Source organism: Camarhynchus parvulus, chromosome 3 (assembly GCF_901933205.1).
Source record: "Camarhynchus parvulus chromosome 3, STF_HiC, whole genome shotgun sequence".
Classification (NCBI taxonomy): Eukaryota; Metazoa; Chordata; class Aves; order Passeriformes; family Thraupidae; genus Camarhynchus; species Camarhynchus parvulus.
This window is the reverse complement of record NC_044573.1, coordinates 21,508,670-21,536,644: the sequence shown is the minus strand read 5'-3', so window position 1 is coordinate 21,536,644 and position 27,975 is coordinate 21,508,670. Positions and strand designations below refer to the sequence as shown.

The window sequence follows — 27,975 nt, the reverse complement described above, 5'->3', positions numbered from 1 at the left end:
CTGTCCAGCAGGGGGCGCCTCCCGGCGGCATCTCGGCCAGTGGCGGCCCGCCCCGCCCCGCTGGCCCCGCCCCTCTTTGTTGCGGCGGCCAATGGGAGCGCGCCGCGGGCGGGCGGGCGGCCGGTCGCGCGGTAACGCGCGGCATGGCGCGCGGCGCGGGGCGCGCCCCTGCGCGGCCGCGGCCGGTACCGGGGTCGGGACGGGGCGCCCGGAGCGAGCGGGCCGGCGTCGCTAGCGAGGGACCGCCCCCGCCCGGCCTCCTCCGCACGCCCCTCACAGGCGCACACACACACATACACATAAAGAGCGGCCGGGCGGCGGCGGCGGCGAGGCCGTGGGGCGCATCCCGGCAGCGGTCCCGGTCCCGGGCATGGCCGCGGGGCCATGACGGGCGTGGCGGGCCGCGGCGGCGGCTGCCGCGGGAGCGGCCGGCGTGCGGCGGCCGGCAAGGAGGGCGGCCGGTCGCGGAGCGCCCAGCCGCGGGCGGCGGGCGGCAGCGGCAGCGGCGGGGGCTCGGAGGAGGAGGAGCAGGAGCAGCAGCGGGACGGCGGCTCGCTCTTCCTGGTGAACAAGAGCGGCTTCCCCATGGACGGGCAGACCTGGGAGCGCATGTGGGGCCACGTGGAGCGGGTGCACCCCGACGGCGGGGCCGTGGCGGCGGCCATCCGGAGCGCCGCCCGCCTGGCTCGGGTAAGGCGGAGCCGCCGTGTGTCCCCTCGTGCGGGGCAGCGGGTGACAGCCAGCCCAGGGCGGCGTCCCGCGGCTGCCGCGTTCGGTGCGCGTCCGGCGGGCGGGCGGCTCGGGGCCGGCTGGGAGGGTGCGACACCGCTGCCCGGAGGATGCTCTGGAGCACTGCGGGGATGGATAGGGCATCCGCTGTCCCAGAGAGCACAGACCGGGGTACGGGGCTGCGGGTGCTTAGGGGATGCACTGGGTGTCTGGGGAGCAGGCAGGAAAAAAATTACTCCTTTGAGCTTGGGGAGAAAAAAGCAGAAAACAAAAGTTAAAGGAAATCTTCAGGGACTGAGTGAAGCATTTTGTGCAATTTAAAGCAGGTTTTTATTTTGCTTTTGCAACACAGGTGTTTCCTTAAACACAGCGTTGCTCCTCAAATGTAATAAGGGATTTAAAACTCAGACATTTCTTTTCCAGTATGTGGAAGGATTCCAAATGCTTTTGTCTGGTATGTTCCTCAGTACAAGCCCCAAATAGCTCTGCCTCACCCCAGTCTTTTTCCTCCAGACAGCAAATAAAATGTTGATGTCTGCTGCTGTTCCAAGGCTCTTGACACTGTGCTGCCTTACTGCTCACAATGTCTTTAACACTCTCTGCTTTGGCAGACTTTGAGCTTGATTCACTGCTCACATCAGGCAGCATTAATGTGAGCTGACCGCTGGAGTCTGGCTTGGTTCATACCCCTCTGTGTGCTGGGGTGAGATGGTTGGGCTGCTGCTGTCATGGTCCAAGCTGTCAGTGATACTGACATGAACCATATGCCTGTTCTTCTCGTGGAGTGAAAAGGAAATTCTGTGCACAGGGAAGTCGAAATCTTACTGTGTAGGGCTGTATTGAGAAGGTGCTTGTCAAATAAGCTGCGGGCTGAAAAGGCCTTTCATCTCTCTTCTGCAATGTTCAGTCCAGTGCAAGTGCAAAAGGGACCATCTCTCTCCACTCTGCTCTCCTTGTGCTGGAATCAGCCTTTGTTTGGATGGGGGAGCACATCCAACTAAAGAATAATCAGGTTATGCTGAGTTTGTGGTTCCTTGGTGTGGTTCATCTTGTACTTACACGAGCACTTGAGGTGGAAATGACGGGGCAGGGACTGGGCAGAACTTCTTGTTTCAGCAGCCTGACCAGCTTATGCCAGTCTGGATGGCCTGCAAGCCCACTTGATGTTAAGAGATGGCAAAGTGTGTGCTAGGCTTGACTTTCATCCTTTACTTCCCAGCTCCAGAGCATGTAGCTTTTACTGGTGACACCCGTGGTGACTGACAAAGCATCTGGTGAGAGACATGCCAGTGGCTCCTGTGTGCTGGACTGTATTCCTGTGGGAATGTCCCAGAGAGCATTGACCATGGCTTCTTTCTCACTGCCACAGCTCTGGGCTTGCTCTCTGTAGCATCTGTGTAACCTGGGCAGAATAAAAATGTTTTGAAATCTGCCTGGCCACATCATTTGATGTTGATGATCAGTGCCCAGTGCTGTAGGAGTTGTACTTCTCCAGCAGTGCCTGGATGCAAGATCCCTGTTACAGTGATTAGTTTCTTCAGGGTCTGGGGCACCTGGTGCCCTCTGTGACTAAGAAGCTCTTGCTGGCTGAGTGTGGCACCTCTGGGGCCAGAGAGTAGTTTGAGGACTAGCTGGTCCTTATTAAGGCCAACAGAGCTTGGGTGAGCAAATGAAGGTTAGGAGCAGGGTTTTTTGCCAAAGTGCTAGGGGATTACCAAAGCTCTGATGGTAATTTCTGGGTCAGAGTAGGAATGTGAGTGGAGACTTCTTCCTTAAATGGTGGTACAAATTATTTTAATTGGCTTGTGCTGCAGGGTATGTGTCATCCTGCAAAAGACCAGGTACTGCTGTTTGGGAGTGATGAGGAAAACTCGTGCCCGTGAGAAGATGATTTGTAATCTGCTTGCATGGATAGTTGGTTCAGGCTGAGTGAGTGGCATGTGCAACTGCTCCATTTCTGCATCTGATCTGTTCTTAATCCCTAGTGATGGGAGAGAGTTTTCATCCCCTCTCCAAGAAGCTCCACTTGATTGCTCTAATCATCTTGGCATTAGTCTCAGCAATCATACACGCAGGGTGTAAGGAGCTTCTGGCTGTGTCTGTGAGGTTGTCCTTACTGCAACAAATGCAAGCTGCAGAGGTGCAGGGCTGCATCTCTCTCAGGAGGCAGAGTCCTTACAAAAAGCTGGCTTGTCTGCAAGGGCACTTTTGGAACCTGTGGGGTCCCCACCTCTGACTGTTGGCTTGAGCTCTGCAGATAGTGCAGGCTCACAGTTTGGAAAGGCTGTGCAATCCTTTACCTGTTCTGTGATCTTGGAGGTGCTTGGAGATTGTAATAACTTAAACCTCTCAGCAGCTTTGAGAGCTCTTGCCTGTCAGCTTCATCCATGCTGGGTAGCAGTGTGCTTGCAGGGGGAGCTGGTAGAAAATGACTTTCTGGTCATTAAGTGAGACAGTGGATTTGGGCAAGAGGAGTTCCACACAGGATATCTGTGCTGAAGTGAGACTACAGCATTTCCAGCCATGGGATGAATCTCCAGCTCTGCCACGTGGTCTTGCACTGCAGCAGCTCCACTGTCTGGAGCTGCTATTCCTTGGAAAGACTGATATAAGGTCAAGGCTTTTCATCTGACTCGTCTCTGAATTTCTCTTGCTTTACAAATTCATGGTCTGTATTGCTGTGTCTGCATTTCCTCTTGCCATCCATTACCTCTTGCCTGCTCCTTGCTGCTCTGGATGCATACCAGGAGCTGGAGGGCTGCATCCTCAATCAAAACAAAGCTGTGCTTTCCTGCACTTGTATCATGCAGCCCTGGCTTCTGCTCCATGCTGGGTGGGTGCCCAGGATCAGTCCTCCTGCAGCTGGGGCAGGAATCAGGGAGGGAAAAATGTTTGAAGGAGTGGGAGTGGTGTGTGGCTCCCCAGTGCCTGGCCTGGCTGGCAGCATGGTGTGTGTCCTGCCTGCCCTGGCTGGAGAGAGGAGAGCAGTGCTGCCCTGTGTGCGCTCAGGCTTATGGATGCTCCTCCCTTCTTGCCTGACATCTGGAGGGGCTTGAGCCTCCTGGCTCAGCAGGCCTGCTGAGGTAACTGGAATATGTTCCAGCCAGTGGGAAAACCCTGGTTCTCTTTTCTAGGCTGTGCTCTGGTATCTGACACCATCAACCTCCTTGGATAATGTGATCACCTACCTTGGAGATGGGGAGCACCTCACCTGGAGTCTGACCCTGTCCCCTCTGGTGAGGGTGGCCTCTGTGGGTTTCAGGAAGGGCTGTGTCTGTTCACACTGCTGCTGTCCCTGTGGGATGCTGTCCTGGGTCCCACAGCATGGTGAGGGCTGGGAAGAGGGTGGAATCCCCACCTCTGCAGCAGCCAGGCCCCTCACTGGCCGGGGCTCCCATTGCTCAGTGTGTTGTGTAAGTGCAATGCATGCACCTAGAGCTTCTGTATCTTTGAAGCAAAGGACTGAGTGTATTGGAGCAGAAATGGCCCCTCCAGGAAGGTGTGACAGCCCTGCCAGAATTCCCTTTGTCAGCTCCTTGCTGCTTCTGGAGCTTGAGCCTTATCTGGTGTGTTGAGTCCAGGTGTGCCTTCGTGCTGGAAGGGACAGGTGAATAATTCATCCAGCCCAAAGGGGCTGGGTGGGAAAGGAACCTGTGGAACCAAAAAAAAGCCTCTAATGAAGAGCTTAGGCATGAAAATCATGATTAAGAAGCACTAATGAGTCTTGCTTATAACTCCCACTGGTGAGAGGAGACAGCCCATGTGTGCCGGCGCCGTGTAGCGCTGGGATGGCGGGGGCGAGCTGGAAGCCTTGCCATCTGCTTGCCACTTACAGTTTGTTTCTGTGTGCCAGGAGTGTAGGAGTCTCTGGTTTGGTGTTTTCTCCCCTCTTCTCCAAGGTGTATTTACTGCTTCACTGTAGTAACTTGCTGTGTGTAGTAAATTCTGGGTTTTGTTGCCTTGGGATTACTGGTGCTCATTCTCTGAAAGCAAACACACAATCTTAACAGAGATGGGAACTGGAGAGGACAGCCTTTGTGGCAGAGATGCTCCATACCACCTGAACTTGCTGTTCTTGTCAGTAATTGCTGACTTGAAATATATTAAGGACAGTGATATATCACTTTATGAGCTTTAAACTATGGCTATGACAATGTGGTCCCACAGACACTTTTCTTTGCACCTTGTCACAGCTGCCCAAATTGCTGGTTCCTGAATGGAATCTGCATTAATATTCAAATTGCTTCCTCCACTGTGTTTGTGAGAATTGTGCTGACATCTTTTTAGCCACACTGCCCACTTTAATATCTGCTGACCCCATATTTTGCAGTCTCGCCCCTGAAATAAGTGGACTTGGGACAAGAGTGTGCCCCTTTCCTGCATGGCTGCAGGCTCAGGAGCCAAATAGCTGTGGGGATTAAATGTGGATTGAGGACCTGCCTTCTTAAAATGCTTAGGCACAAGCAGATGTCTTATGAGATTTTGGAAAAATCCCATTATGTTGCCAGTCTATATCTTTAAGTGTCTTAATGTCATTAAATATTTGGGTCCCAGGTGGTCTTCTAGGTGCTGTGCTCTCCCTCCCCAGCAAGCATGCTGCAGACATATGGCAGATGGGAAATTATGCAGCCTAGGATCCTTGTCTCCTTTTATCTTGTGGTAAAGGAGGCCAGAAATTAGACTTGAAATGGCTTCCAGGGGGAGGGAGAACAGCAGAGTCAGTACTGGGACTCTGCTCATCCAAACTGCCCTGTGCTGGCGGGGGGAATGGGAAGCAGAGGCTTTCTGTGCTGCACTGCCTGCCTGCATAGGGTGGTGTTTGAGGGATGCTCTGATGACCAGCCTGCCACAGTCTCTGTGCAGGGCAGGGCTGGCTCTGTGGCTGGGGCAGGCCCTGTGGTCAGCAGGATGGCTTTGCCTGACGCTTGAGTTCACGTGGGGCTTAAGCCATCTGTGCTGCAGCGTTGTGTTGCACTGAGCACATGCCACTGCTCAGTAAATCACTTATCTGCTCTGTGGGGAGCCGTGGCTGTCTAACCTCTTCATCTTTCTTCTTGTGTGCAGCCCTCAGTGCCACCAGTGCCAAACTACAAGCTCTCCATGTCAATCCCAGAATGGCTCCAGGCAATACAGACCTACATGAAGATGCTGCAGTATCCTTTTGCAGTGTGTGTTCTGCAGAAAGAAGGCTGACTTGTGCCTGCTGTGAATTAACAGAGCTTTACTGAAGCTGTAGCTGGTTGTGAGGGCTTGGGATCATTTGGGGGTAAAGGGATGCCTCCAGGGATTTGTGACAGCACCAGCAGCACTGAGCTTGTCATAACAGTCCTCTGAGAGATGTAATTAACTTTAAGTTATACTGAAACATTTAACTGAAGTGACGTTGGTGGGAATAGAAGTGCTTATTTTGAAGTTGATGTATGAGGATGTTATGATTGGATCATGATGCCTGGAGAAATAATATGGCATCTTGTCATAGAGCCACTAAGAGGGAGCCAGTGTTGTGGCAAACCCTTTCTCCCTGTGCCTGGGCAGCCCCTGTGGGTTCCCTGAGGATTGCCTGTGTGCTCAGCCTGCAGGGAGTGCTTGTCACTGGGGTGAGGGGAGGACCCCAAGGTGGTGCCTGTGACACGGAACTGACCAAAGGCATCTCCCTTCCAGATGTTCCACCTTGCTTGGGGGATTTATCAGGGATCTACACATCTGTCTGGCCTGTCTGTCACTGCCCCATGCCCAACTCCTGCCTTTCCATTGCTGACAGATAATTTCAGGGAAGGTTGCTGGCCCAGATGCTGCTCTTCTGTTTCCCTTTTTTCCTGAACTCTGCCTTTTTGTGTACGGGGGGAAACAGGGGGGATGAGGAATGAGTGTAAAGTGCTGGTGAGGATTAAGAAGGATATGGGAGGCAGCTGGAAGAGCATCCAGAAATAGCAGGCGTGGTGAGCTTGGGGGGGAGTCGTGGCTGGGATCAAGGCAGGCCTGGAGCTGCAGCAGCTGCCCTGGGCAGGGGGCCTGGGGCCTGCCTGCTCTGCAGGGGAATGGTGCACTTCTCTGCTCTATGGCAGCCACTGGGCCAGGACAGGAGGCTTCTTGCCTCCTGGGATTGTGCCAGAGAGGATACCGTGTCATACAGAGCTCCAAAAGTGACATTATCCCCCACCTCCCCCACAGTGGTTTTGAAATCCTGCACTCTGCTGTGTAGCAGGAGCAGGCCTTGGGCACAGGGCTTGGATCTGTGTTCAGAAAAGCTTCAAAGGGGGCTGGGGAGCAGAGTCTGGGCTTCCTCTGAGGGCTGCAGGAGGATGTGTGCTTTGTGCAGAGCACCCTGAGAGGCCTCATGAGTTAGTTTTGAAGGCAGGAGGGAAGTAAAGCCATGTTTGTGGAGAGCTCTGAACTCTGATTGAAGTCAGTTCAGAGCATCCTGGTGAGAGCTGGAGTTTTTATTTAGGCTATGGTTATACATCCAGTAGCTGTGCTATTTATGCCTTGCAAGCAACTCTCAGCTTCCATGGGGTCACCTGCTTGTGCCTTGGTATCACCAGTTTTACTGGCATGAACATTCTGATGGGAATAGAATTGAGGTACTAGGTTAGGAAAGAGATTCAACTGGAAAAGTAACCTAGCAAAAATAAGGGCAGTGTGATTTTTTTTTTTTTACAAAACTTAATTGGGTTTTTTGTTTTGTTTTTGTTTTTACTGAAGAGATTGTTTTCCTGGTCTGATTTATTGCATTGCTGCTTGGACAGAAATGCACAAGGAGCAGGGAAGAGGCTGCTTCTGTTGATGCTGCTAGGAAAGTGGTGCTGAGATTTGGTTGACTGTCTGCTGGCATCATTTGTGATGAACTTTTCTACAATTAGTGTTAGCTAATGACCTTGACTTGCACATAGCTGGTTGTTTTCATTTCAAGAGTATCGTATTTTTTGGAGAATGGTTTATATTTTCTAAGTGTGAAGGGATGCATCTGCAATGGTTTTGGTTGACAGGTCACAGGTGAGCCATGAGGCTGACGGAGTTAAAAGACTTCTAAAGGAAGTAAGTTTTTTCAGACCATGGATTATGTTGATTGGTTTGGGTAGGCTATGAAAGCTTTCTCTTGCCCATGTGGGAGACTTTTTCCAAACTTGCAACCTAGTGGTGAGCAGGACCTAGTGGAAAAGAGAATCTATAACCATCAAATGCTGAATTTGGCTGTCATTTTACATGGTCAACCTTAATACATGATTCTGCACCCACTGCTGTTAATAAGTCATATAAAAAGACAAGTGACAAGTTTTGCTTTATTTTACATGCCACATGTTTCATATCTGAGAGTCAATGGCTTTTACTGTCCGTTTTGTGTTTCAGCAGGAACTCAGAACTGAAATTCACCTTTTCAGCAGTGTTATTTTATTGCTTGGCTGTTCAAGTTACTTTCCCTTAACAGACAAACTGCAGATACAATCACACGGGAACACAGTTCTTCGAGATCAGAAAGAGCAGACCTCTGAGTGGGTAAGTGCCACTGGAATTGCTCTAGTGCCCTTGTCCCTGATCAGCTGGCATTCAAGCACTGCAGCACATGGCATGGGAGGGCTGTGTCCTCTGTGCCACAGCTCCTCTGGCAGGGCCAAAGCTGCCTCTGTTGCTCCTTTGCAAGGAGTGTGCCAGCTTGCTGCTGGGTGGCAAAAGGACCATCGAGTGGAAAGGGCTGCTCTTACTCAGCAGCTGTGTGGGAGCTGCTTTGGCTGCAGGCCAGAGCTGCATGCACAGGGCTGGGAAAACTCTCTCTGCTTATTGGTGTTGGGCTGGGAGGGCTGGGCTGCTTTTCTGAAAACTGAGTTAAGTCCTGATATTCTGGTTGTGCTGAAATGCCCTTTGCAGGTGGTAGGAAGGGATTAGCTGTGTGAAGTGCAGCAGGAGTTTGGACATCCTGGGCACAGTAGTTTTCCCTGGAGGCTTGCGATGGACTGTTTAAGTTGTGTCTGTGCTTCTGCCTTGCTGCTCATCTTGCTGTTCCATCCATGGTGGGCTTGTGCTGGCTGGTGATGAGTTGTGCAGTGCAGCTATGAACATGTGCCCAGGGAGCCTAGCAGCAGAGAGCTGGGGTCTCTTGCATGTTAGAACTGCATCATACTTAGGACAGCTCTTTAACAGAACCTAATAAATTAGCAGGTTAGGGCAGGAAGGGTGTTGAGAGCATTATACTTTTATTTTAGGGTGAAATTAAGATAAGCAGAATATGATTACTCCCATAGACTGCTCTGTCTCTAGCTCTTCCCAGTTCTCTGTCAATAAACGAATGGTCCCTCACTCTAAAATTCCAGTTCCCATCTCAGCTTTGTGCTTCAGGTTTTCATCTTGCTGACAGCAATCTTTCTCACCTCCTTTATCTAATGTTCCCTGCTCTGGTGGAACTAGTTTAAAACAAATCTTGTGCCTTGAATGATAGATGGGTTTACAGAAGCTTAAACCAATTTTCAAGCTGCTCACTCATTTTTAAATTTGTCCCATTACTTTTTTTCAAAGGAAGTGAAGGATGAAAATGAATTATGCTCAGCACTTACCACTTAAAAGGTCGTTGTCTTCCTGGGCTGGATAAAAGCCTGGCTTACAGGATGGTGCTCTTTCCTAGAAGGGAACAGATAGAGTGCTCCCAGCTGGAGATGTCCCTGTGGCTTTGAATCACCTCCCAAGTGGAGCCATTTCCTCTGTTTATCTGCCTTAGTGATTGCTTGGGGGTGAGTGTCTGACTCCTCCCTTGTTGCTGCTTGGAACTGCTTGGAATGGGGTGACAGGACTTCTGTGGGGTTAAGGATGGTGCCCCTGGAAATGTGCAACCCCTCAGGGGCTGCCAGCTCTCCAGGCACAGTTGCCTGAGCGTGGTGTGTGCTGGACTCAAACAGTGTTAAGTCCTAAGAAGGCCTGTGCAGCTTTGCTCCTGGATTGGGCAGATGGGGGTGCTGGGAGGAGTGGAGCTGTCAGGAGCACGAGTTGCTGCCCAGATCCTGCTGTTCTGCTGTAGGGCTCTAACACTTGCCTGCTCTTGGTTTCTCCAGTTTTGAGAAGGAGAATGCATGCAAGGCTGTCTGAAGTCCCTGTTATTTTTATGAAACCAAAATTCCAGTTGTTTTTTTGAAGCTTACAGTTTTTGGTTTAGATGTCAGATCTTTTAAAATTTACCTGGCCAAGTCAGGAGGATGGGACCAGACTATTTTCAGTGGTCCCCAGCGACAGGACAAGGAGCAGTGGGCAGGAGCTGGAAGTTCCATCTAAGTATGAGGAAAAAATGTTCACTCTGAGGCTGACAGAGCACTTGAACAGGCTGCCCATAGAGGTTATGGGGTCTCCTTCTGTGGAGATACTCAAAACCTACCTGTGCAACCTGCTCTAAATGAAACTACTTTAGCAGGAGGGTTGGGCAGATGGTCTCTGGAGGTCCCTTCCAACCCCAGCTTTGGTGCTTCTGTGTGAATAATGCATTGAGGTGTGCACAAAAGCTTCCCTCTCCTTCATCTGGCCAGTTTTCATCAAAGCTGAAAAATCACTTACACCTCCAAGTTATTTTTCCTGGGAGGTGTGTTCTACTTTGCAAGAAATCTGCTCCCAGCATGGCAATGACAGGTGTCCTGTGCTGGGGTGACAGGAGCTGCTCTGAGCCATTTCTGTGGTGTGAAAGGCCTTGCTTGCTGCAACGCAGCCTTTGCACCTGGATTGGGCAAGATGCTGAAGGCCTCCAATTGCCACTGGCTCTTGAAAAATGAGGCTGTTCCCAGGGCTTTATTGACACTAAACATATTGCTGATTTCATAATGTGAGGGCTCAAAGCTAGTGAAAGTATTATGAAATCTTTGGCAGCCTCTCTTCAAGAGAGCAGTGGCTGGACACAAAGAAGCTGAGTACTAGATGGAAATTGAATATTCATAAATTCATGTCAAAGTGTCCTAAAGCAGCTGGGGCATATTAATGAGTTTTCCTATTATGGAGGGAGGACTAGATATTGTAGAGATTTACTGCCAGCATCAGTGTGATGTACGAGAAAATAAAAATTCATGGCTGAGCATAGGAAGAAAAGCATAAATTATCTATGGGAGCTCATTAAGGGATATAGTCTTGCTATAACTCAGTATTTACAGTCTCTTTAAAAAAAGTTACTCTTATTATCAACTTGAATTTTAGAGTGCCAGACCACCACATGGATTTGTCTAGACTACAGCTAGCACTTTTAGCAATGCTAGATTTCTGTTGGCGTAGCTGTGTGAGTCAGGGTGGCAGAGCTGTGAACCTGTAAACTTGGTGTGCTGTTCTTGCTGTACTGGCAAACTGTGTCTGAAAATGTGCCTGGGTCTCACCTCTCCTGAGTTGGCTGTATTTGCATAAAATCCAAATTTATGGGTGTAGTTACCTCCTTTGTAGGAGTGCTTTGCTTACACAGGTATCCTGGGAGAGTGCCCTTCACAGGCTTCATGATGTACCTTTTTGTACTGAATAGGTAAAGGGCACCCTGTGAAGTTTAGCTCTGCTGATCCATGTGTATATGCTTGTGATATGAATGTTTCAGACACCAGTAGGACTGGTTCTCCTTTTCCCATGCAGGATTATGCTGGCTAAACCTATATTAGGCTTTTGTTGGTATGACCAGTCTGATCAAAAATGGTACTTTTGGCTGACACAGTCATTCTTTTTAAAACTTCCAGGCTTGGATCATGTAAGAGCTTTAGAAAAAAGTGTATGTCTGGATATCTAGTAATATCTGTAACTGTGAATTCAGTGTCAACAAGCTGTTACTACTGGGTTTACAAGGAGAGATAAGCCCTCTGGAAGCTTCTGTTCTAGGATGCAGGCATGAGGCACGATGAGAAACAAATCTCTTTATCCTCCACAGAGGATCTGGGGAGATGCAGCGTTGTACTGTTCCCTCCAGTTAAGTGCCAGCTGAACAGGGGGACCTGCAACTGGAGCAGAAACTGATGTTTGGGTTGGTTCTGTGCTCTTTGAGGAATTGGAGCCCAGAAGCTGCTCTGTGAGGAGGGAGAGCCCTTCAGTGGCAGCAGATATAATGTGTGATCAATTGCAGGAAAGGAGCATGACAGGAGCTGTCATGTGGCAACGATGCAACCAAATAACAGGGAAGGGGAGATGGGGAATAATACTGTTTCCACACACCATGTTATTAAGGAACACTGATGGGGCTGTAAAGAAGAATGGGCTCATAGCATTTCCAGACAATAGACTGCAGAAGGCATTTAAACATCTGCTTCTCTCTCCAACAAAGGGGGATGTTACAGATACGGTGGGGTGTTCAGCATGTGGTGGAAATGCTTTTGCTGTTGCAACACTGTTTTTGAGAGGATTCACAAGATTCATATCTGCTCTGCTGTTTTATCTCCTTTTGCTCCTGCTGGTGCCTTTTGCTTCTCTCTTGGCTTCGTATCATGAATGAAACTGCCAGGAGCCTTAGGAAAACTTGGGAGAGGGAGATTTTATAGACCTCATGCAAACACATGGGTCTGTGCAAGGAGAATTTTGTGGAAAACCGTGCTGGAGGATCTCACTAATAGAAGATTTATTCAGTCTTGTAGAAATCTTTCTGGTGAAGGTAATGGGGTACCTCTCCTAAGCATGGTCATCCCTGAAGGGACTCCAGTGTGATTGGTGCCAGCTGTTGAGATCCTCCAGGTTTGGGCATGCTGAATGGTTTTAAAATTTTTCTAACCTGTATATGAAATTGGGTGCCCCAAGTGAAAAATCTGGAAGCAAAAGGAATTAATGATTCCTGTGAGCTGTCTTTAGACACTGCCATTTTAAACAGAAAGCATTCTGAAGAGGCAGAGTCAGCTCCTTCCTGGGCCTCTGTTGCTGCAGGAAGCAAAGGAGATAGTCCTGCTGAAAACACTGAAAGAAATGTGAATCAATTAACAAGGAAGTATCACTGTCTGCCAAGGACTAGGTCTTGAGGGAGGAACAAGCAGCCTGTTCCTGTTGGCCACATTTGTTAAGAGGCAGAAGTGTTCACTGTGGTCTGGAATAGAGATGTGCCTGGCAGACGTCAGAGAGTGGTGTAAATGCCACAAGGAGGGGAGCTGCAGGGTGCTGTCTTTGGCTGTAGCAGTCTCTCCTGGAGGAGATGGGCTGCCCCCAGTGCTCGCTGGAGTGTGGGGAGAGGATGGCTGTGGGCTAATTCCCAGCTGTCTGATACATAAGATTGTAAAGAATAGCTATATATGTGGGCTCTTTTCAGGTAACTGTCAAGATTTAAAGAAAATCCCAGAAGCAAACCCTGCTAAGACAGGGAATTGAAATGCTTGATGCTGTTTTTTAATTCTTTTCAGCCTTCCTTAAATCTCCTTTCACAAGTTTAACTCCAGACTTTGTGGTCACTATTAATATCTGAGGCATGTGATAGGAATTTAGGAGTGAGGGAAAAGAGGGAAAGGAGAAATCAATGAGCACCTGTAATGAGCTGTTCTCACTTGAGCTGAATGCTCTGTCATTTGCCATAGATCCCTTAGAGAGCTGACAAGCAGCCTTCAACCATTAATATTTGTATTAGAGAACATGGGGAGGGTGGGTGCTGGGGAAGGCAAAGATAGCAGCCTTTAAAAAGAATAAGGGAAAAGATAAGTCTAGGAACTCTTGAGTTTATCTGCAGTTCAAGGGAAGGGAAAGGCAACATTAATATTGTGGGCACTGTTCGTTTCTGAGAATTTCCTTCTATGAGCGTGTAAGAGCTTTTGTCAGCAAGGGAGAAGATGTGGATGTAATAACTCCTTGTTTTACTGTGGCTTTTGATAAGGCCACATCTTATCTCTGCAGATAAGGCGGGGACCTTGAGTCTAAATAAAACTATTTGATGTAAGGGCCCAACTTGGTGAAAAGCAGCACGTAGGAAGTGGCACTTTAAACATCTTGCCTAGCAAAGATTGTCAGTCGAGGTGTGCAGGGTCTGTCCCAGCTCAGATTTTCCTTAATGGTATGGGTAGGACTAATTGTATCATGATGGATGATTTGCAGTCTAGGCTGGATAAGGTGACAAGGCTTGGAAAAGTGAAACTGGGATATTTCGAGTGATCTCTTGGGCTGGAACAAATGGGAGATAATTTAGTGAGGGCAAATATATAGGAGAGTTTGGGAGTAGCCAGCTGTGGAGAGCAAAAGTGGAGTTTGGCAAAGAAGATGAGCTTAAAAAAATAAAAGAAACCAAACAAAATTCACGAAAAAAGCCCAGTCAAAAAATCCCTACTTCTAACAAAAAAACCTCCCAACCAACCTAAAAAAAAACCCCACCAAAAACACCAACAAAAAAACCACAAGAACCTGATTCAGTGTGGGCCAACAGAGAAAAGCCAACAACTCGCTGGCTTGGTTGCAAATATGCACTGAAGATGGATTCAGAAGGAAATTGGTCTGTTTGTACTGTTGTGGGCTTAGCCAAAGGACTGTGAGAAGTGAGTTGGTTGAAGGGATTCCAAAATTGAAAGAAACAAACATTGTCCTAAACTCATAACCTCAGGGGAGTGAGGGAGGAATTAAATAAAAATGGGTGTCTGCTTTCTTATTTTTACAGAGGAGAAGGTAGATTACAGTCTTTTACATATACAAATGTCTGTAGCAAGAGGAGAGATGATGAATGGTCTCCATGCCCACTGTGGAGAGCCAAAACAGCTCCTGATTTGATTTGCAAAAAGGGAAGGATTTAGTTTAAACATTAGGGGACCTTCTTAGATGCAAGGTTAAGTATAGGATAGATTAGCTGGTGGGTTCCCAGGCTTTTGAGAAGCCAGTTGAAAGCAGACTGAAAAATAATCTGTGGGGAGTGATTTAGATTTGGCTTGTGCTACCTTGGGCAGAGCAGTGGCTTGGGGATTCCCCAGGGGCTCTGCTTCCAATACAAACACAGGGTTTAAGGCCATGCTTTGACTCAAGCTTGTTAAAAGTTGAAGGAAAACTCTCAGTGGCTCTTGAACTGGGTCATGCACATAAACCCTGAGCTCTGTGCTGGAAATGCAGAGAGAAAGCAAACTGTTTGCAGAGTGCTCCCAGGAGTCCAGGGGGGCTGTGTGTGAGGGCACAGCCTGCCCAGAAGCGCAGGTGGCTGCTGCTTGGCTGGCAGCTGGTGGTGCCTCTTGGGCAATGCTCCCCTCTCACAGACCCTCCCCACGGGTGTCTCTGAGCTGCCAGGTCCCACTGCATCCCTGGGTCTGGGTGCAGGCTGCTGGGTGTGCCAGGGGAGGGGATGCTGGCCCTGCCCCTGCCCCTCAGACTGTGTGAACCAGGCATAGGCCACACCAAATGGCTTGCAGGTAAATGGTTTTACAACTCATCATGCACATTGATAATCATAATTTCTTTTTTTTTTTTTTTGTGACTGACTCCCATGTATTTAGAAGACAGGAAATCCAGTGGATTATCTTGTTTATGGATACCTCCCGTGCCTCATCTGCACATAACACTTCTGAGACAGAGACAGGGCTTTGCTGTGACCAGTGGGAGCCTCTGTGGGCGATGAAGGAGCCCCATTGTGTGCCCTCCCCAGGGCTGCTCTGTGCTCCCAGCAGTTCTCTGGGGTTCTGTGCCTGATTGTGAGTGTGGAGGAGGCAGGCAAACTCTAATTAGTCTTCTGAACTGCAGGCAGTGTAAGGGGTGGTTGTTTACAAATGAAAAGATAATGTCTAACTTGGATAAATGGGACCTGAAATGGCTGTGACAGGCTGTAATAGCAGTAGAAGCTCTGTTGTCACTTGCATTCAACACAAGGTTTAAAATGCATGAGGTGGGTGAATCAGAAAGTGGGGGAAACAGACTGATGGTTTCAGATGCATATTTTCATAATCTTCTCTAATACAAATATTTTTGTCATTTAATCTTGTATTTCCTTAGAGTAGGGGTCTGTTTACAAAGCTCTTTCCAGAGAAAGGATAGGGATAGAGAAGACTGCAAAAGAAAAGTTATCCTCTGGCTGAGTTTTCAGCTGTGCTTTTTGGGAGGGGCAGTTTTTTGGTGCGGCATTGGATGTGACTCTTCTGGCCTTTTTTGGGCTGCTTCCAGTTTTTGGGTTTTTTTTCAAACTGTCCAGGATTTCAGGATCTGTTTGTGGAAGGGGATAGGTTACCTACTAGGTTAATAGTGCAGTGTCAGTCTGGCACAGCAGCTTTCTCAGCTGACCTGAGGTTGCTTGTCCCTGTCAAATAATTGTACTCCAGAGATGGTGTCTAGATTGTCACAAAACTTTGGGAACTTGCAAAATCCTGGGCATGCATAGTTTCCTGCACTCCTGCAGGAAAATGTGTGGATTTTGCCACTTTCCCTGTCCACAGGAGATGTGGAGCAGCAGCAAGACAATAACTCAGTGTGCAGGGATGTGAAGTGTCTGTGTTGGTAGAGCTTTCTGCAGTGCAGGCTTTGATAAAGAGGCAATAAATTCTGGTCTGCAGCCGTAGCTATGGGGTTATGCAGGCATTTGTAGCTTTTAGGGGGCCATGTAACCTCTCCTGGTTTGTTTGTTTTTCCTGCAGAGGAAAGCCAGGGTTATTTTGAAAATAAGCTGAACTCAGTCCTGCTCTGGGATTTCCATGACTGCCAGCTCGTGCCGTTCAGTGGGGCTTTGTGTTACAGTCTCAGGTGATGCTCAGGGAGTTGCTGTAGGATGCAGAGAGGACTGCATTCCTCCCATTCACCTTCAGATCTTTTTTTTTTCCTCTTCCTTCCCCCCCCCCACTCATCCTCCAGAAGTTAACAGGACTCTGACAAGTCACTCAAAGGGAGAATCAAGTTCCCCAGCTCTTGCTAAGATAAGAACTGGAGGTGTCTGGCTGTTGGTGTATGAGAGGACCTTTTGATTCCTGTCAATTGCTCTGGCTGGAAGGACTGAAAACTGTTTTGTTTCTGTTCTAGGTTAATGGAGACAGCAAGAGAAATGACCAGGGAGTCCTTACCTATCAAATGCCTTGAAGCAGTTATCCTGGGGATGTATCCTTTCACGTGCCTTTTTCCACTGCAGCTCTGCTGAATACATTGCCCTGCACAGGTGGTGTTTGAGAGGGCTGCAGCCAGAGGTGAGTGCCAGCAGCTTGGGGAGCTGCCCTGGTATTCATCACCAAGTTGCTGAGTTGCCTGGGCTTGTAGGTGGGAGTTGGGATGCTGTGTGCCAGCTCATGAGTGTTGTGATTTGGCCATGCAGGCTTTGCCTCCTGCCCTGGTAATCTGCATAATGTCAGGATCTGACCCAAAGAGCCCAGATAAGTCCCTTTCTGCACAATCCTTGTTTTCTTTGTTAGCATTTCACTCTTGGTTGTTGTTGGAGCTTGGTGACACCCGAGGAGATGGGTTCTGGTCTGTGTTTGTCTGATGTTTAGCTTTTGTCTCTGAGCCTGCAGCTGTGCTTTGTGCAGAAACGTGTGTGTTACAGTTAAACATTGGAGCTTCCCCTTAACATAATGCTTGCTTCCCACTCACTCTTCAGTCATTTAGACACTGATTGCTTCTCCACCCGCTGCTGCTGTCATGATAAATCCACCTGCACCATCCCCAAACACTGGAGGAGGGCAAGGCAGGGCTGCAGGAACAGGTTGCCAGACACATCTTGTCAGAAATGATCAAATTTCACTTAAAACAAATCCCAACTAAAAATAAGCCCCGGAGCAAGCCATCTCCTGGGATGTCTCTGCAGCGTTTTGCTGGCTGCTGCTGCCCCCTCCCGTGGGACAGGGAACTGGCAGAGCCTGGCAGGTCGTGCCTGTGAGAATCCATGGCTGCTGGGAGTGGGAGGGGGGTGGGCTGGGCAATGTGTGCCAGGGATGGGCCTTGGATTGCAGTCTGAGAGATGGCTCTGGCTGGCAGGGTTTCCCTGGGAATGCTGACAGGCTCTGCGTGAGCTGGAGGTATTGGGGTCCTGGGGGCTTGATGTCAACAAGAGACTCAAACCCCCTTCAAAGCCCTTCCAGAAGGAGAAATCATAGAATTATAGAATATCCTGAGTTGGAAGGGACCCACAAAAACCATGGAAGTTCAGGCCCTGTGTTGTCCAAATGCTTTTTGAACTCTGTCAGGCTGCCTGGTGCTGTGACCACTTCCCTGGGGAGCCTGTTCCAGTGCCCAGCCATCCTCTGGGTGAAGAACCTTTCCCTAATATCCAACCTAAACCTCCCCTGACACAGCTTCAGGCCCTTCCCTCGGGTCCTGTCACTGGGCACCACAGAGCAGAGACCAGTGCCTGCCCCTCCTCTTCCCCTCAGGAGGAAGCTGTAACTGCAGTGAGATCTCCCCTCAGTCTCCTCCAGGCTGAGCAAGCCAGGTGACCTCAGCCGCTCCTTGTATGGCTTCCCCCCAAGGACCATCTTCATTGCCCTCTTTGGGATGCTTTCTAATAGATTTCTATCCTTTTTATGTTGTGGCACCCAGAACTGCCCCAGCCCTTGAGATGAGGCTGCCCCAGGGCAGAGCAGAGTGGGACAATCCCCTCCCTTGCCTGGCTGGCCATGCTGTGCCTGATGCCCCCCAGGACATGGTTGGCCCTCCTGGCTGCCAGGGCACTGCTGACTCATGTTCCCTCTCTGTGGTGCTGTTCTCCAGCCTCTCATTCCCCAGTCTGTCCACACAACTGGGTGTGCCCTGTCCCAGATGCAGAATCTGGCACTTCTCTTGTTAAACTTCATAGGTTGGTGATCACCCAGCTTTCCAATTTGTCAAGGTCTGTCTGCAGGGCCTCTCTGCCCTTGAGGGAGTCAGCAGCTCTTCCCAGTTTTGTGTCATCAGCACACTTACTAAGCATACCTTTGAGTCTTGCATCCAAGTAATTTGTGAAGATGTTGAACTGGCCTTAAAATGGAGCCCTGTGGAAGCCCACTAGTGAGTGGCTGCCAGCCTGGTGTGACCCCATTTGCTGTAAGCCTTGGTGTCTGACCCGTGAGCCTGTTCCTTACCCATCATGTTCTGTATTTCTCTAGCTGTATGCTGGATGTTTTGTCCAGGAGAACATGGGAGTAACAGTATTGAAAGCTTTCCTGAAGCCCAAAAAGTTTATATTAACTGATTTCCCTTGAGGTGATGTCAGTGGATCTGTTATGCTTGCCCTTGTGTCAGGGTTGTGTTCCAAACTATTGGAATGGTGGAAATAATCCCCAGGTGGAGTTGATGCTGCTCTGCAGGGTCAGTGTGGCTTGCACTGCTGTATTTCTAGGAGTGAACTGATTATTCCAGATATCACAGGAGCAAAGGGTGATTAATAACCATGATAACCTGAAAGTGTTGTTGCTGTTTTTTTTGCTTGCCTCAAACCTGACTTGTGGGTTCAGTTTGGTGGTTTTGGGGTTGTTTTTTTTTTTTTTGAGAAGTGAAGGAAGCAAAATAGTCGAAAGCTATATTTTATACTATTTGTTGTCATTTGAAGTTTCTTCAGACTTAAGATGTGTATGAATTTTTCTGTCTCTAGATGTGAATTAAAAAACCTCAAACTTAGGGCAATTTTCTTTTTAATTGAGAAGGTTTAGCCAGAGGAGTGTATGGGACAAGCTTGTCTTGCTAGGACTTCTGCATCCAGTCTTGGAAGTCTCTGTCTGAGAGCAGGGACTGTCTGCTGGCTGGTGGTGCAGTAAGAGAAGCATTTAGGTTTACAAGATTCATGCACTATAAACCCCAGGTATTTTGCTTGAGGAATGGGTACACGAAGAGTGTAGCAGTGGTGAGGGATGGACCACCTGGATTTGTGTGTCTGGGAAGTGGCTGGTACAGAGCCTGTATGGAGTATGGAACCTCGCAGTGCTGTGATGCACGTGCAGCATGAGGGGTTTTGGGAGGCATCTTTGGCATGACATGTCACAGACATATTGTATGAAAAATCCTTTTGCTAGGATTTTTTCTCCTGAGAAGAGAAGAGAGGCCTCTGAGAAGAGAGGCCTCAGAAACTAAATGTAAACAATAACTATCTGCTGCTGTGGAATGCAACAGATGCAACTTTGATTGCTCTCATGTGGTTGTTTTTAATTAATGGCCAATCACAGTCCAGCTGTCTTGGACTCTCTGGAGAAAAAATCCTAACGAAAGGATTTTTCATAAAATATGTCTGTGACAGGGAAGTCTGCTATTTTTTGACAGCCATGAGATTTTGATTTTCAGCATTGCCCTCTGGATGCAGCCACAGTGAGGCCAGCAGTGTTCCAAGGTCAGGTCCTTTCCAGTGAAGATGTGCTTACCCTCTCCTGAGTTCCCAGGCCTGAGCTGAGCAGCCCTGTGTGTGTGTGAACCTCTGGTTCCATTCCATGTGTCTGGAAATAAGGTCCTGCTGTAATTTGTGTGCTGGCAGGCCCTGAGTGTTGCTTGGATACTGGAAAAGCTCAGGCCACTCCAGCGACCCTCGGTGTGAGCCTTCCTTCAAAGGCCGGCTGGCGCAGAGCGGCTTAGCGAGATGTCACTTTAATTGAGCTGCTCGCTGGCTTTTTGTAAAAATTGCCTTTTACTGTGTGACTTCTTATAAAATGCTTCTATAATCCCTCTTGGTGCAGAATTAAGTTTTGCATAATTGCCTATGCACTTGATCTTGAAGCGTTTTTATAGGGCAGTGAAGTAAAGTACTGAGCTACCCTGTCTGCACACACCAAGGAAGCAGCTGCTCTGAGATGGCCAAAAGCTCAAGCAGATCTTCCAGTATTATTTTGCAGCAGTCTGCATAGCTCTTTTTCTCTGTGTAGCTGTCTGAACTGGTTTCATATCTCTGCTTACATGATCTGCTTGTCAGAGCCTAACCAGAAGCATTCCTCCTGCTGTCTTCCCCAGGGCATTGCTTAGTTCAGCTGTAAATCAGCTGAGTAATGGTGCGTTCACCCACTCTTTCTGAGCAAAGATCCAATTGATTTGAGCTCATGAAAGGGAATACTAAACCAGAAAGTGCCAAGGGAATTTTATCTGTGCTGCATTCACTTTATTAAAACGACGAGAGCAGAATATCAGAGGGGAAGAGGGAAGCTGCACACTGCATCCCTCCTCGGGGAGTCTTACGGAGCGCGTCCACATTGGCTGAGCATAAATCACAGAAATCACTCCCATTGCCTTCTGCATCCTTCTCCCAGTTCATGTGAGGTAGCACTCAGACCCACACAGGGTATTAGAGCCCCTGGCCAATAATATCATTAAACAAGGAAGAGAAGAGCAAAAGTGTCTCAGGAGAGAGAAGTTATTCAGTAGCTTCTGCAGTGTTCCTTCTGTGGATGCAGTCTGTGGATGGTGTTTATCACCCCTGGAGGCCTGGGTCCATCCATCTCCTCCAGGCCAGCAGGTATATCCCCGGGCTGGGAGTGAGTGTTTTCAGTAAGGGGGAGAGTTTCTTGCAGTCATTGCAGGATACTGATGTCTGTTTAGTGCTCCTCCTTGCCTCCTGCATGCTTGACTACAGCTTGTCCCACTTGCTAACTGAAATAGGGGAAAGGAAGGTGGTGCTGAATGTCTGCAGTCCCTGTGGTGGCTATGAAGAGCTAGGAGAGAGGTTTTAATTGCTTACATTGTCATGGTCTAATCTTTAGATAGTCCCACCTCTCACTGTAGCCAGGCACTGGAGAGTAGGTTTCTCAATCTAAGGGATGTGACCCTGGCAGTCCTGCTTTGGGAAGCTGAACCAGCTGCTTGAGCCTTTCCTGCATGGACCCTGGAGCTGCCAGGGGGAACTCTGGGCCCTCTGTAGACAGCATCCAGCTGTGGGCTCATAGCACTCTGCCTGACAGTAAGCAATCCCAAGCCCATGGGAAATGCAGACTCCAGCTGGAAACCTCTCTAAGTGTTTATTGCTGGTGGTTGGGGGCCCTCTGAGCAGTTGCTTGGAAAAGCAGCTCTTATGGTTTTACTGAAGCCTTATTGATGATTTTGAGATTTATTTTCCTCCTGCTCCACATGCTGCTCTGTGCTAGCAGCTTCAGCATTGCTAAGAACTAGAGCAGCTTCCTTGCTCCCCAGCCTGCTGCCATCCTTCCAGCTCACTGCTGCTCAGTGGCACTTGCTCATGGCCCTTGGGAGTGGCAGGAGAGGGGGCAGCCAGACAGCCTGTGGTTTTCTGTGCTCATCCTGACCAGACTTCAGCAAAAACACCCTTGCTGGGCTCTTGAGACATGAAGCACTGCCCCTTTTCAGGTATAGATTCCAGCACTTCTCTTGTTAAACCTTTTGTGGTTGGTGGTTCCCCATCTCCCCAGTTTGTTGAGCTCTCTGTAGCACCTCTCTGCCCTTGAAGGAGTCAACAGCTCTTCTCAGTTTGGTGCTGTCCCCATACTTCCTCTGAGTTCTGTGTCCATGTTATAATGAAGATGTTGAAGAGGCCTGGGCTGAGGATGGAGCCCTGCAGAGCCCCTCTAGTGACTGGACTCCGGGCTGATGTTACCAATTCTCCAGGACTCTCTTGTGCCTGACGTGTGAGCTTCTTGTGCTTCAATTTCTGCCCTGTTGCCTCTTGTCCTGTTGGTTGGCACCACTGAGAAGAGCCCAGCTCCATCATCTTGATTGTCAGGAAGACCCAGGATTAGGAGGCCACTGAGCTTTGCTGCAGCTGCTTTTGCCCTCTCCTGCTCTGCTCTGCTTCTCTATTGTGACATGTAATTCACTCCCTGACTCTCCATCCTGCAGTCACAGTCCCAGCTCAGAAGTGTGATTACAGCTGCAGCATTGCTGTGTGCTTTGCCTTTTGTTTGCCACAATACCGCTCTCCTTGGGCAGAGCAGAAAGGAAAGCTGTAATAATGATGCAGGGACAGAGGGGAAGATCTGACGTGCCTTTCCAGCCCATTTGCTGTGTATTTCATCTCGGGTGGGGACTCTCATTAACCAGTCCCTCAGCAGAAGCAACCCGTACCTAAAGGTTAATTTCCACAGCAGTTGTTGCTGGGTTGTTTGATGGTGGGTAATTTCTGCCCTCAAAAGATTCTTTTACTCCTACTAAGTATTTAATGAGATTAAATTGCAACTTCTCTGAGCCCTTGTGGCAGAAGTGTGTATGTGTGGCAGGTGGCCACCAAAGCTTTGTATGGACTTAACAGAAAGGCACTTGGGGAGCAGAGTGAAAACCCTTTCATAATGAGGGGGAAAAATAGTGGTGATGTTTGAAAGCTTCCTAGGTGTTAATAAAAGGTAGTGCTTTTTCAGTTACACAGAGTGATAAATACAATGGGCTTTTGCAGGAATCTGTCTGTAGGACACAAATTATTGTAACATGACTTTGATGTACACAGGATGCACCTTTTAAGGCCCAAAGCAAGGTGACCTTCTAAATGAGGTGAGTGTGTGCTGAGTTTTCCAGTTGACATAATGGCGCTGGGCCGCATTCTGCCCTTGCAGTGTATTTATAGTCTTTAATTTTGAATCATCTACTGATGGTGGGGTGAAGGTATTTTTCTTGGAGAAGCAAGTCCTAAGGCAGCAGCAATCCAGTGAGACCATCTAAGGCAGATAGAGCTGTTTCTGTTCTGTGTAGGTGATGTTGGGGTGGGCTTTGACGCTGCAGGGTGTCTGTGTTTGGTGGCAGTGGGGCAGGAGGTGGGTGCACGTGGCCTTGGCTGGGTGACAGATGTGTGTGGCTGGGAGGTCTGTGCTCTGCTGGACACAGCCTTCCAGACTCATGGTCATACAGCCAGTGAAGTGCAGCGTGAGCTGAGCCCACAGTGCTGTCTGTTCCTTTACCCTCTAACACATTTTCTCCAGGCTGCTAAAGCTGATGACATCTAGCACTGAATACAGCTAAACATGTTTGACATGGAACTGAAAAGCTTCCCTGTGGCTGTCCCAAAAGTTCTGAGTCAATGTGTTTTTCTTGCCTGACTTTTTGTTTTGTTTTGTTTTTTGTTTTGTTTTTTTGTGAAACTCATTGCTTCTTGACTTCTGGGCAGTTCATGGACCTCTTATTAGTTGATTTCTGCATTTACCCAGAATCCAGAAGTTTAAATTTGTGAAATTCAACAAACACTGGGTGAAATAACCCCCTGAGAATATGGTTTAGCGAGAGATGAGAGCCACTGGATGCTTTTCATGCAACCCTATAGAATGAAGAGGTGAAATGTGGGGTGCAGGCAGGGGTCAGCATCTCAGGGAGTCACGCTGATGGTGAGGTGGTGGTGTGTCAGGCTGGGCAGAACCCAGAAGAGAGTCCAAATTTTGTTTTACAGTCTTGATACAAAGGCTTTTTTGTGCTCTCAGTTTCCCAGCAGCTGTCTGGCAGCCCTGCTATGCAGGCAGGGGAGGAAGGCTGGTCACAATAACATCCCAGGATCTCTCAGCTGTGTGGTGGCTCTTGTTTCACTGCTGTTAAATACCTCCTTTTTGGGCATGAGGTATGGAGAAGAGGGGATGCTAGCGATGCCCAGAGCAGAATCCTGGACAAAGCAGGTTCCTGCAGCTTCAGTGGGAACTGAGCCCACTCCTCCATCTGTCAGGATGCCCCAACATATCCTGGCAGTGCTACCTTTTGGGCTGGTGTGTTTTGTAGTGGCAGCACCATGACCAGCTGGCTCAAGGGATGGCTCCAAGGTTCCAGCAGGTGCCTCTGGCTGGAGTAACCCCAGGCTGGAGCATTTTGCTACAGCCTTTTCTGGTCATCCCTCCTCCGTGCCCCAGGCGTGGGTGGGGGCCTCAGCTGCGGAGGGGAAGGGCACCTGCTGTCCCAGGGGCCAGGTGCCAGCACGTGGAGCCAGGCTGAGTTTCAGCTGTCCCAGGATTAGCAGCAGGGAGCTGCGTGCAACGTAGGCGCTGACGCAAAGCTGCTGGTGAGGGATTCTCAGCCTGTCCTCTCCCTGGCACGGGCCAGCAGCCTCCCTGGGAGGTGACCTGCACGTAGCTCCCCTCTGAGATCACACACTGCACTGGCACGGAGCTTGGTCCTGGCCTCTGCATGTGGTGCCTTTGAAATGGCCAGTCAGTGATTCCAGGGACAGGGTTTGCTTTTTAAGAGTGTTTCTGACCATGCCTCTGTGCTTATCTAATTAATTATTCATCTTGGACCTTTCCTTTGGCTTCTCTCAGCAATGTGTTACAAGGGTAACATGCTGAAACACTCTCTATGAGGAGTGCAATGTCGAAGGCCGGTTTACAGAAGGAAAGGCAGACTGTCATCTTGATGAGGAATAAATCCAAATTTCTTGGTACTATTTGAAAACATGAGAAAATGAGGCTCAGTAAACTAAGTTGTATCAAACTCTCAAGAAAGGGAGGTAAACACTTTTCCTTTTGGAAGTGTGGGAGTTTGATGTAGGTAGTGGGGAGCTTCCACAGACCTAGGGAGGGTGGTCTGTCTTTGGGTATGATGACCTGAACAGTGTTGTGGGTTTTATCTTTTCCCTAAGTGTGATTAAGAATAATTTCTTTTCCAAGCAGTGAAATGGGCTTTGGCAGCATTGGCTGTATCTGGGCACAGAGATGAATGTGAGGTGAATGAATTCTCACACAGTGAGAATAAGTTTGTGTTTACAGGAAAGCCCTTTGCCCTGGCAGTTAGAAACCCCAAACCTGCTGAAGATGTCTCTCAGGTGTAATTGTAGCTGCTGCTCTCCCAGCACCGTTGTTGCCTTGATGCAGTGCACCCCAGCTACTTAACAAACGGGCAGCCCTCCGTGGAACGATTCCCCATCAGCTTTAAAACCCACTTCTCAGGGAACTATTTCCATCACGTGGTGCTTGGGATTTACTGCAACGGCCGCTACGGCTCACTGGGCATGAGCAGGCGCTCGGATCTGATGGACAAACCTCTCACGTACCGGACTCTGAGCGACCTCATCTTCGAATCCGAAGACTCCTATAAAAAGTACTTGCATTCGGTGAAAAAAGTCAAAATCGGGTTGTACGTGCCGCGACGAGCCGCACAGCTTCCAGCCCATTGAGTGGAAACAGCTGGTCCTCAACGTCTCCAAGATGATGCGCACGGAAGTCAGGAAGGAGCTGGAGAAGTTTGCCAGGGATATGAGGATGAAGGTAGGTCTGTGCACCTGGGTGTTGGGCTCAGGAGGCAGCTGTGCCTTGTCCCATCCTGCATCCTTGTCCCCCTTGTGCCTTGCTGTGTGTCAGCCTGAGATCATGCAGGTATCAGGTGTGCTGGAGGGGGTGCTTGCATCTCTCTGGTGTGCTTTCCAGCCCTTACAGCTATTTAGTTGAAGGAGCTCCCCTTTAGCCTGGCAAACACTCGAACCCATACTTGTCCCTGGCTATCAGGGTGCTGTTGCCCAGTTTGCTTTCCTCAGTGATTCCAGAACAAGGTGATTGGGAAGAATCAGCATGGCTGGGGCTGGAACTGCTGGGAAGAGTGGCCTGGTTGCAGGTAGGGGGGGTCTGTGTTTTCCATCTGAGCTGCAGGAGGTGCCATGGGACATCAGTGTCAGTGGTTGCCTCTCCTTGCAGGACATGCCAGGGGGCTGATGTCTACTACCCTCAGCTAAATCCCAGAGTAGGTTATGTGGGACAGGCGAGTAAAGCGACTCCCTGACAGACTTCCCTGCTGGCTGGTTGGACTGAAGAGCTCATTGGGAAACAATGGGGAGACAGGGCAGGCTGCCAGGGGCCTGCAGGGTTTGGCTGCCCTTGGGCATGAGGGGTGTCCCTGACCGTGCCTCTGAGCCTGGCATGGGCCAGCAGCTCTTCGTGATGGTGGTGCAAGCAGATTTGGTGCCTGTCCAGCTGGCTGCCAGCAGCAAGAGCAGAGCAGGTGTGTTGCTAAGTATGGCTCTGGCTCTTGTGCAGAAGTATGTGGCATGGTGTCCAAGTTATTCTGGGTTCTCTCCCCTTCCCTGCTAAAGGACGGCTCCTACGTGGCAGCCACGTGCCTTTTTGGCTGAGGCACCTGCCCCTTGCCCTGACCTTGGGTGAGCCCTGCCAGTGGCATCAATGTTCTGCTGCCATCTCTCCTGCCCTGCCAAGGAGTTTTGAGGGCCACCTTGTACCATGCTTAAGCATATGGGCTTGATTACTGATGTAATTAAGTTTGGGTTTTTTCCTTCTTCTCTATTCATGTGCTTTTAATACTGTCCAGAGAGCAAACAGCTGAAGCAGGCTTGAGTTGAAGAAGTCCACATGGGTGGATGACTTACTGATTTTTCTACTTGCTTTTGATAGAGGTCCAGCTCTCTGTGTGCACTGAGCTGTGACACTGGGTCTTGTCCTTGTGACTGCCTCAGGGCCAGGACCACAGCCCTGAACCCTTGAGGCTGAAGGCTGTGCATCTGATCTTTCCCTCGAGTTACTACAGCATTCAGAGGGCTTCCATTGTGAGTGGGCTGGGTTTGGAGGATCAGGTCTTTAAAGCTGTCCAGAGTGTGAGTATAATGCTGATGGCCCTCTTGATGTTGGAGGGCCTGGAGGATGGGGGCAAGTTGGAGACCTACTGAAAAGCCTCACTGTCAGAGTTCTGCTGCCAGCCTGAGAGATGGTCACCTCTATTTGCTTAGAGAAAAGCTGGAGGGTAATTTGGTTGCCTGAGTTTCTTTCAGCTGAGGCTCAAAGCCATTTTTCTTATCTCTTGCCGTTGCCAGCTCTGAAGAAAGCCATGGATGAGACAGTATTCAGCTGGGAACTGAACTGGTGACACCAACTAATTCTTGCAGGGGGCCCCTGAACAGCTATCACATGATAACAGCTTTGAGTTCCTCTTAACCTGCACAGGGTTTGAATAAGCCCCAAGGGACTGAAGGCTCTTTGTGTGCCATCCCTGCTACTGTATGAGGCCCTTTATTTTAAATTTTTATTTGCAGTGAATCATTGCCTTTATTGAAGGCCACTTCCTTCCCTCCCCATCTCTCACAGATTCTGAAGCCCTCAAGTGCCCATTCTCCGATGAAGGAGAGGCCCCGGGGTAAGTCGCTGTCGCCGCGCCGGAGGCAGGGCAGCCCTCAGAGACGGGCCTGCAGGAGGGACAAATCGTGAGTATCCCTGCCACCATCCCTGCTGGGCACAGGGGAGGCTGCTGGGGTTACTTTGCTGTACACAACTTCTGTGCTCACTGGCACATACAGGAAAACTGCACCAGGTGCCTTTGGTAGCAGAGAGGCTCCAGAAGCTGCTGGCACTGCTGATGTCCTGGCATTGCTTCCAGTGCTTCCTGCTGCCTGATGGCCCCTCCGTGCAGGGTCCTTGCACTGTGCAACTTACAGAGACAGGGGAAATGTACACTTGTCTTCCCAAAGTGACAACATCACATGAATTGTATTCTTTGATTTTAATCAGCTTAGAAAAACCCCAGGCTGCTTTCCATGTGTGTCATAGCTGAGAGTTGTTCTTCAGCTGTGTGGGGAAGGATGGATGCAATACCTCTAAATGG

General features: G+C 49.4%; 1 protein-coding gene across 1 annotated transcript in view; it reads left to right on the top strand.

The window, feature by feature from the left end:
• The first annotated feature begins 384 nt into the window (after nt 1-384).
• VASH2 (vasohibin 2) overlaps nt 385-27,975 on the top strand; it is a 34,104-nt gene continuing 6,513 nt past the window's right edge. Inside the window, 7 exon segments of the mRNA XM_030945840.1 lie at nt 385-690; nt 5,794-5,882; nt 8,167-8,223; nt 16,603-16,677; nt 25,258-25,522; nt 25,524-25,640; nt 27,462-27,577. Of these exon segments, the coding sequence (XP_030801700.1) occupies nt 385-690; nt 5,794-5,882; nt 8,167-8,223; nt 16,603-16,677; nt 25,258-25,522; nt 25,524-25,640; nt 27,462-27,577 (1,025 nt within the window).